We start from the raw sequence: 10000 nt of genomic DNA on the forward strand, positions 1-10000 counted from the left end.
TGTGTGTGTGTGTGTGTGTGTGTGTGTGTGTGTGTGTGTGTTAGGTGTTATTTTTATTGCCAGTAAGGGAAATGGTCCTGTTATTGTGTTTATTTGACTTATTAAGGTATTTTTTCTTCAAATGGTGAAGGTAGTGGTGGTGGTGGTGGTGGTGGTGGTGGTGATGGTGGTGGTACTTATTTTTTTTCCTATTTGATTTATTAAGCTTTTTTTTTTTCTTCAACTTTTTTTTTTTTCATTTTCCTATCTTGAATTAATGAAATGTTGTGTGATTCGAAAGCCACTGAATATATCCTAATTAATCTAAGTGGCCCCTGTTCCTGTCCGTTTCATTTATTCGTTGTTTATTAATGTGGCTCTTTTTTAATGAGTGTATTGGTGGTGGTGGTGGTGGTGGTGGCAGAGGTGGTGGTGGTGGTGGTGGTGGTGGAGGTGGTGGTGGTGGTGGTTTGATCGATTGCAATGCCTTTAGATTAATTAATTAAGTCACGGTACGGATAGATTGAGTGATTAGAGAGAGAGAGAGAGAGAGAGAGAGAGAGAGAGAGAGAGAGAGAGAGAGAGAGAGAGAGAGAGAGTGTGTGTGTGTGTGTGTGTGTGTGTGTGTGTGTGTGTGTGTGTGTGTGTATACATTCCCCGCGTCAGTAAAAGCACATTCATCTCTTTTCGACATCTGTGGCAACCCGATTCTCCCTTTCCTGGTCTTCCCTTTCTCTCCTTCCATTCCCGTCTCTCCCTTCCTCCATCCCTCCACACTCTCCTCCCGTTCCCTTCCCCTTTTCTCTCCCTCTTTATCTCCTTTTGCTAGTTTCCTTCCTTCCATACTCTCTCTCTCTCTCTCTCTCTCTCTCTCTTCATTCTTTCCTATCAAAACGATACTACGGAAAGAAACATAAGAAAGCGAGAGAGAGAGAGAGAGAGAGAGAGAGAGAGAGAGAGAGAGAGAGAGAGAGAGAGAGAGAGAGAGAGAGAGAGAGAGAGAGAGTTCAAAATAGGCCGGTAAGTAGTCGTGGTGAACTGAACATCAAAGAAAACCCTCCTCCTCCTCCTCCTCCTCCTCCTCCTCCTCCTCCTCCACCTCCTCCTCCTCCTCCTCCTCTAAAATGGAGCTAGGAAAGGGAGTAATTTATGGTGTTAAAATACGTAGGGATGAAAATGATCTGGAGAGAGGAAAGGGAATGACTCTAAAGGGACAGAAAGGAGGAGGGATACTGGAAGGAGGAGAGAGAAAGAGAGGAAAGAGAAAAGAAGAGAGGAGGAGAAGAAAGAGGAATCACATGAAGAAGGAAGAAGAACGAGAGACTTAAAGAGCTTATCTGGGGGAGAAATCGTCGGTTTTTGTATGAATGGAAGTAACTTTGAAAGGCGTGGGAAGAGGAAGGAAAGAAGGAGGAGGAGGAGGAGGAGGAGGAGGAGGAGGAGGAGGAGGAGGAGGAGGAGGAGGAGGAGGAGGAGGAGGAGGCAAGGAGTGAAAGGAGTGAGGAATAAAAAAAAGGATGAAGATAAGGAGTAGAAGTTATGAAAGAAATGGAAAAATAGTTGTATATAGTTGCAGTAGTAGTAGTAGTAGTAGTAGTAGTAGTAGTAGTAGTAGTAGTAATAGAAGAGGGTATACAATAATTAGTAATAGTTCTCAGTACCAGGACGCGTTTTTATATTCATTTTGATAACTATTTGGTGACTTTATACAGCTTCAGAAACATATGCTGGGATTAGAATAGTAAAACACTGGGTATCAATCTTCTGACCTCCTAATATCAACAAAATCATTAAATCATGCCAAAAAATCAAGGAAAAAATGCGTCCCAGTGCTGAAGAAGTTAAGAATAGAAGCGACAAGCAATTTTTATACATGTGCAGAGGAAATACATGTTAATTACGCTTCTAAGGGGAAAGAAAACTAGTAATGGGAAACCTGTAATGGGAGGGGAAACTGAGGCAAGAGGGAAAATAGATAAATAAATAATAAAGGAGAGGAAAGAGAGAAGTTGTGATTGTATAGAAGATTGAAAGCGAAGTGTAAATTAAAGGAGGAATCGAGAGAAAAATACAGAGAGAGAGAGAGAGAGAGAGAGAGAGAGAGAGAGAGAGAGAGAGAGAGAGAGAGAGAGAGAGATAATTTAATGATGCTCCAGTGTTGTAATAATTCGATATTCTTTAATTGATTGACTTTTACGATTTATTTTACTCACTCACTCTTGTTTCCTTCTCTTTCTTCATTTTCTTCCCTTCCTTTTCTTTTCCTTGTTTCTTTAAGTGTCTTTCTTCTCTTCTTCCCTTTGTTCTCTTCGTTTTTCTTTTTTTCCTTTTTTTCCTTCCTTTTTCCTTACCCCTTCCTTTTGTTTATTCTCTCTTCATCCTCTTTCGTCGTTTCCTTCTCTTCTTTTTTCTTTCTCTTTCTCCTTTTCTCTTTGTCTGTCCATTATTTCCCTTCCTCCTTCTTCTTCGTTCCTTCCTTCTTCGTCTCTTCCCTCTCATCATCCTTCACTTTCCTCCATCGCTTCCTCCTCACACCTGTTATTTACCTGTCAGGAGGAAGGTACGCCTAAGTGGTTCGTATCCTATCCTCCTCCTCCTCCTCCTCCTCCTCCTCACCTTGTTTTTGTTTTCATTCTTGTTCTTTTTTCTTCCTGTTCTTGTTGTTCTTCCTCTTCTTCCTCATTTTTTTCTCGTGTTCTCCCTTCCTCTTACTTTATTACTGTTATTATTGTTATTGTTATTATTATTGTTATTATTATTATTTTTAATATTATTGTTATCATTGTTATTATTATTATTATTATTATTATTATTATTATTATTATTATTATTATTATTATTATTATTATTATTATTATTATTATTATTATTACTACTACTACTACTACTACTACTACTACTACTACTACTACTACTACTACTACTACTACTACTACTACTACTACTACTACTACTACTACTTTACTATTCTATACTATACTAAACTCCTAAACAACTACGGAAGGAGCAAAATGTCTGCTGCGGCTGTTGCTGTTTAGTCAACCTGTGCACTCTTGACCACTTCCTCCACTCCGCTCCATCATCCTTATCATCCTTATCATCCTTATCATCAACACTTTGGCTGCCACTTGACACACCTCTAATTACCAGTCACTCTTCAAACACTCTTACTTGTTCTATCCAGTCTTATTCTCCTTACCAGTCACTTTTCAAACACGCTTTTTCTACATCTACATCCAGTCTTACTCTCTTTACCAGTCACTCTTCAAACACGCTTATTTTTTCTACATCTTCATCCAGTATTAATCTCCTTAGAAATTCTGTTTATTTTTCATCCATAACTCTTTTGCATATGGTGATGATAGTTTCCTCGTGTCTAATTGAGTTAATTGCAAGTTTTTTTTGATATTCTAAAGGCTATTTGTTTTCTCACTTCCTTTTTAGCCAATTTTCTATTAATCCCTTCAGTACTGGAACATATTTGTACCTTGAGATTTGTGTACGATTTGACCTTTTTATTGTCATCAAGAAGGATTTGGAGGTCAGAAGATGAATGGCCAGAGTCTTCACTATTTTAATCCCCCACATGAGTTTCTGAAGCTGTATAAAATCACCAAATAGTAAGCAGAATGAATATGGAAACGCGTCATGGTACTCAAGGGGCTAAGGCATCGCTCATTATTCTCACATACTCATACTTGGTGATATTTTTCTCGTATTAAATTGAGTTCATTGTACGTTTTTTGATATTCTAAAGACAGTTTTGTTTCCTTCCTTTACATTCTACTTTTCTCTTAAACCACCAGTCATTCTATCTTTCCCGCTTTTCTCGTATCAAAGTGAAAAGATCATACATTTTTAACCCCTTCAGTACTGGAACACACTTTTCATGAGTTTTGGGTGTGATTAGACGATTTTATTTACATCAGGACTGGTCAATGGAAATTAAAAGATTAATAGCCACAGTCTCCACTATTCTAACCCCCACATGAGTTTCTGAAGCTGTATAAAAATTATCAAATAGTAAACAGAATAAATGTGAAAATGCGTCATGGTACTGAAGGAGTTAATATTCCAAGAACAAAATTTTCATTCCCACAGCCCATTTTCTTTTACCCCAGTCATTTTATCCTCCCTGCTTACTCACACACTCACTCGCGTCTCCTCTGCCCCGCTATTCACGTGCCCAATACGGATTTCACGCTTAATGACATTCCACCTCTTGACCTCCCGCTGGTGGTGAAGGAGCGGAGAAAGAGCGAGAGGAGGTGCTGAGAAACAGGCTGGGAGAGACGTGGTGTGGGCGGGGTCGTTGGAGGAGGAAGAGGAGGAAGTGGTGGTGATGGTGGTGGTGAAAGGCCGTGTTATGGGTGCTGTTGTTGTTGTTGTGGTTGTTGTGGTGGTGGTAGTGGCTGTAAAGGTTGTTGTGTTTTTTTTTATAACTGAGGAAGGTGATGGTAAAGAAGAGAAAGTAAATGTATGATAGTTTTGGTGATTATTGAGAGTGATTTGGTTGTGTGGTTGATGAATTTACTCCCTTCAGCACCATGACGCGTTTTCATATTCATTCTGCTTGCTATCTGGTGATTTTATACAGCTTCAGAAACCCATGTGGGGGATTAAAATAGTGAAGACTCTAGCCATTAATTTTCTGATCTTCATAGACCGTTTCCAGTGTCAGTAACATGGTCTAATGGTGCACAAGTCTCAAGGTAAAAATGTGTCCCAATACGGAAGGGGTTAAGACTTCATCTGCCGCAGGAACATTAACTAACACTAATTATGAAAAGTTTTTTTTTATGTTATGGCCTATAACGCCTGTAGGCATACTTGAAGAGTATATGCGGGAAGCGCTGTTAAGCTTAAGCCCATCAGTGGCGCAGGCAATTTTATTCATAGTGGTACCCATTAGGGCCCATAGGTATCACCACCCAAGCGTATCTTTGGTGTTACCACCTAGAACCTGGGTATCATGGTGACATGTAGGTAACTTTAAACCACCCGACAAATGGCATAGCTTCAAAGCGGTATGTGGTGGGATTCGAATCTACGCGTGGACGTCAGCCCGATCCCTTGCTCACCACCTTATCCACTACGCCACCGCCACAGCGATTCCATAAGCATCATTGGTATCAGAGAGTTTTATTACAATAATAGTGATAATTAAAAGCCGTGACAAGCTCAGTAATAATAGTAACGAAGATAACTAAAACCTCGGTGATATTACCAGTGTGGGACAGATATAAGGCCGTGATAGCAGTAGTACTGAAAGCTTTTGTGTGTGTATTAGTAGCAGTAGTAGCAGCGATAACCAAACCTCTGTGACATTACAATACAGACCAGTGTGGGACAGATATAAGGCTGTGATAGCAATAGTAGTAGTAATAGTAGTAGTCCTGAAGAGCTCCGGAGTGTAGGTACGATCATTAGGTTGGGTAATTATAGGTGGCTCAAACCCGGAAGGTGCACTACAAGCCGACGCCCCGAGGCCTCTTGTGCAAGGAGAACCGCTGCCTCATTAGCTGGCGGCCGGGAGAAGGACCAAGGGCGCGAGAAGGACATAGTAATGGTGGTGGTGGTGGTGGTGGTTTACTAAAAGGGCGGGAAGACGGAAGGCAGACGGTGGTTCATGATTATTAAGGTGAGGTAGAAGTGATTAAGGTTAGAGATTGAGTGAAGAGAGAGAGAGAGAGAGAGAGAGAGAGAGAGAGAGAGAGAGAGAGAGAGAGAGAGAGAGAGAGAGAGAGAGAGAGAGAGAGAGAGAGAGAGAGAGAGAGAGAGAGAGAGAGAGAGAGAGAGAGAGAGAGAGAGAGAGAGAGAGAGAGAGAGAGAGTGTCTCTACGTATTATTAGTGAGAAAATAAAGTTACAGATTACGAAGAGAAAGTGAAAAAAAAAGAGAAACCGAAGGAAATACAGAAGGAAAGGGAGGAGGAAGTGAAGGTAGTTAGATAATTAGGATCAAATGATGGAAGATAAGAAGGATTGAAGGAAAACGAAAGAGGAAAGGATCGTGAAGAAGAGGAGGGAGGAGGGGAGAAGGTGGAATATATACATTAACGAAAGAAAAAGGACAAAGAATGATAATTGAAAAAGGTCAACAATTCCAAGGCCCTCAAGAAGACTATATAAGGCCTTTTTCCGCCCTCTTCCCGTCCTCCTCCTCCTCCTCCTCCTCCTCCTCCGATCCTCCTCCTTCTCCTCCTCTTCCTAACAACGCCTCTCTCTCACAAGTTCTCCAGCCACATCTCTCTCTCTCTCTCTCTCTCTCTCTCTCTGGTTGTTGATGTTGTTGTTATTGTTGCTATGTTGTTATTATTATTGTTATTATTATTATTATTATTATTATTATTATTATTATTATTATTATTATTATTATCATTATTATTATCATTATCATTATTATTATTACTACTGTTGTTGTTGTTGTTGTTGTTGTTGTTCAATATGTATATGAGTATTTACCTACAATGTTCATTATAACCATCATCATGCTTAATCAACTACGCAAAAGACTAACTGGTTATCATTACGAGATATTCCTGGATCCTTCTACGATTGTTCTGAATTGGCTATTATTTTATTGACATGTAACTGATATGCTTTGGATGTTTTACGCTTGTGTTTGTTCCTGGCTGAGGTGAAGGTAAGCTATTGCTGTGCTTAATTCATGTTTAGTATTATCGACCCATAAGATTGTACCCAAGAATACCACGTCATCTAAACACATTCGTTTGGCATGTCGCTCATATAAAACCCGCGGCTCAAGGGATCACGGCCAATTAGTGACGGCATTGTGGCTGTATATAAACGTGGAAAAACAGAACAAAAAGAGATAAGAAAAGAAGAAGCAGACCAATCTCTCTCTCACTCTCTCTCTCTCTCTCTCTCTCTCTCTCTCTCTCTCTCTCTCTCTCTCTCTCTCTCTCTCTCTCTCTCTCTCTCTCTCAGTAATATTGCCAAATGAGGTATACCGTTATCTTACCTAAACTATTCTTTATCAACTAATTAAAGACACAAGGATAGACTTAAACTTGACCTCATAACATCTCTCTCTCTCTCTCTCTCTCTCTCTCTCTCTCTCTCTCTCTCTCTCTCTCTCTCTCTCTCTCTCCCTCTCTCGCTTATATAAACTCACTAAAGTCTCAAGAGGGATTATAATATTGATTCCACCTTCTCAGTCCCTCACTCGCAGCCACACTCAAGGGAGATACAGAGGGAAGGAGAACCAAGTGGCCAAAGCTCATTATAAGAGTAGCCACGTGTAAAGGAATTGTGGGTACCGGTGACTTGCTGGGGTATGTGGTATGTGGCTCGGGTTTGGGTGTGTTATTGCTAAAGGGAGGGCTGGTATGTGCGTCTGTGTGTGATTGAGCTTATGTGTTTGTGTGTGTGTGTGTGTGTGTGTATAAGATGTTATGATAATGACAATTTGAGTACAGAAACAACATAGAAAAATAATAAAGAGGAGAAAATGAGGTGTGTGTGTGTGTGTGTGTGTGTGTGTGTGTGTGTGTGTGTGTGTGTGTGTGTGTTTAAGCTTGTGTACGTATGTGATGTATTTTAATAATGATGATAATGATGTTTGTCTCAGTCGTAGATATATTTTTATACTGAAATGACGTAAAAAAAGAGAAAGAATGATTTAAAGAAGAAAATAAGCAATAGAGTATCATAAAGTGTGTGTGTGTGTGTGTGTGTGTGTGTGTGTGTGTGTGTGTGTGTGTGTGTGTGTGTGTGTTATTTATTGAGTTTTTTATTCAGATTTACACATAAAAAAGTGTTCCTGGCTCCTTCTTTTTCGTATCATTATTATTTCAGGGTGTGGTTCATATTCCGTTCAAAGTGTATTAGGAATTAAATATGAACGAATTTTTTTTTTTATAGTTACTTGTTTTGATAAATTGTGAAGAAAATAGGTACGGTATTGAATGGTTCTTAGATAGATGGAGAAATAGATAAATAGATAGATAGGCAGATAGATAGGTAGATAGATAGATAGAGAAATAGACAGATAGATAAAAAGACAGATAGATTTATAAATAGTTCGATTAATAGGTAAATTTAGATGACCAGAATAACAAAACAAGAGTAGGAATTTATTATGATCATTTACACAAAGCTAGAAAAGAAACAAAAAGCCAGAGAGAGAGAGAGAGAGAGAGAGAGAGAGAGAGAGAGAGAGAGAGAGAGAGATAACCCATCAACATTACCGCAACACACTTCCCAAACTAAACCCCCCCCCTCTCTCTCTCTCTCTCTCTCTCTCTCTCTCTCTTCCTTCCTCGGACATCCGTTTTATTTACTCGTGACGTCACAATGGGCTGGTCCATTAAGGTCGGCGGGGGAGTAACGTGGCTGTGCATAATGTGGTGGTATTGAAGCAAACATCGTCATCTTACTGGCGTGTCTGCAAATGTTACTGGTGTTTGTGAGTGTGAGTGTGTGTAAGGTGGGTAAGTGTAACCGTGTATGTGTCTTGCGATTACAAAGACAATGTGATGCTTGTGTTTCGAGTAGTTTTTTGCGGAGTTACTGTGTTGCAAGCTGTATTGATGCTGCTTTGTTTTAGTTATTGTTTTTTTTTTATGTAAGGAAGGTAATTTACCAGAGAGCAAGATAACCTAACTTTAACCTCACCTCACCTAACCTAATTTAATCTTAACCTAATCTTAACCTAACCAAACTTAACCTAACCTAATCTTAACCTCACCAAACCTAACCTAAGCTAACCTAACCTTAACCTAACCTAACCTAACCTAACCTTATTTAACCTAACTTAAACTAATGAATAAACGTAAAAGACCCACTTGAATGCCAGTTCCCGATCAGGTCCGAGAGAGTAAGGCAAATTATTATTTCTGTTTGTGTCCCTGTTTCAATGAGGCCTTTTCAAGATTAAATCCATTCTTTCTCGCTCTATCCCTGTTACTGTCGTATTAATTAAGAGACTGGCACTTTCAATGAGGCCTTTTTATCAATAGTTCATGTACTTTCGACCAGATCCCTTCTCACTTAAAAAAATAAATAGATAAAATAAATGAATAAAAAAAAGCTAATGTATCTCCCGAGTATTAATATTTATCAAACTATTTCTTTTTTTTCTCTAATCACGTGGACTTTATTTACCGCTCCTTTCACTTATATCATTTTTATTGTGTGTTTCGTATTTTCTTTTCAATTTTTTTTACAGTATATGTTTCGTGCATTTGACTTCCACGTTGTCACTCATGAAATATTTGAGTTGTGGATTCAAATATTTTCACTCGAGCATATTCGTTTAAATTTTCATTCTTCATACCGAGAGAGAGAGAGAGAGAGAGAGAGAGAGAGAGACACACACACACACACACACACACACACACACACACACACACACACACACACAGAGAGAGAGAGAGAGAGAGAGAGAGAGAGAGAGAGAGAGAGAGAGAGAGAGAGAGAGAGAGAGAGAGAGAGAGAGAGAGAGAGATGGGGGGCGAGGGTAACCAATATTCCGTCACTTATTTGAAACCTTTGGCAGGAAACAATAAAAAAAAAAAAGAAAGAGAGAAAGAGAGTGGAAATATGGATGTCACCGCAGTATGTCCCTCAATTTGCTCCTGTCTGGATACGCGTGCCTTTTTTCCCCTTTTTTCCCCTTTTTTCCTCTTTTTCCTCTTTTCTCCTTCCTTTTTTTCCTCTTTTCCCTCTATTTTCCTTTTTTCCTTTTTTTTCCTTCCTCTTTTTGCTCTTTTTCCTTCTTTTTTCCTTTTTTCCTCTTTTCTCCTTCCTCTTTTCCCTCTTTTTCTCCTTTTCCTCTTTTCTCTTTTTCCTCTTTTTCATCTCTCCCTTTTCCTCTTTTTCCTCTTTTTCTTCTTGTTTCCCTTTTCCCTTTTTTTTCTTTTTCCCCTTTTTCCCCATATTTCTAGTTTTTTTTTCTTTTCCCCTTTCCTCATCTTTTCCTCTTTTCCCCTTTTGCCCTTTCCTCTTTTTTTCAACTTTTTTCCCTTTTTTCCCCTTTTCCCCCTTTTTGCTCTTTT

At 39.2% G+C, this 10000-nt stretch overlaps 1 protein-coding gene across 1 annotated transcript in view; it reads left to right on the plus strand.

Annotated features, from left to right (window-relative positions):
- Window positions 1–10000, plus strand: part of LOC123513016 — a 120476-nt gene that overhangs the window by 13733 nt on the left and 96743 nt on the right. Inside the window, 1 exon segment of the mRNA XM_045269825.1 lies at window positions 7160–7283. Within this exon segment, the coding sequence (XP_045125760.1) occupies window positions 7160–7283 (124 nt within the window).

Source organism: Portunus trituberculatus, chromosome 35 (assembly GCF_017591435.1).
Source record: "Portunus trituberculatus isolate SZX2019 chromosome 35, ASM1759143v1, whole genome shotgun sequence".
NCBI lineage: Eukaryota > Metazoa > Arthropoda > Malacostraca > Decapoda > Portunidae > Portunus > Portunus trituberculatus.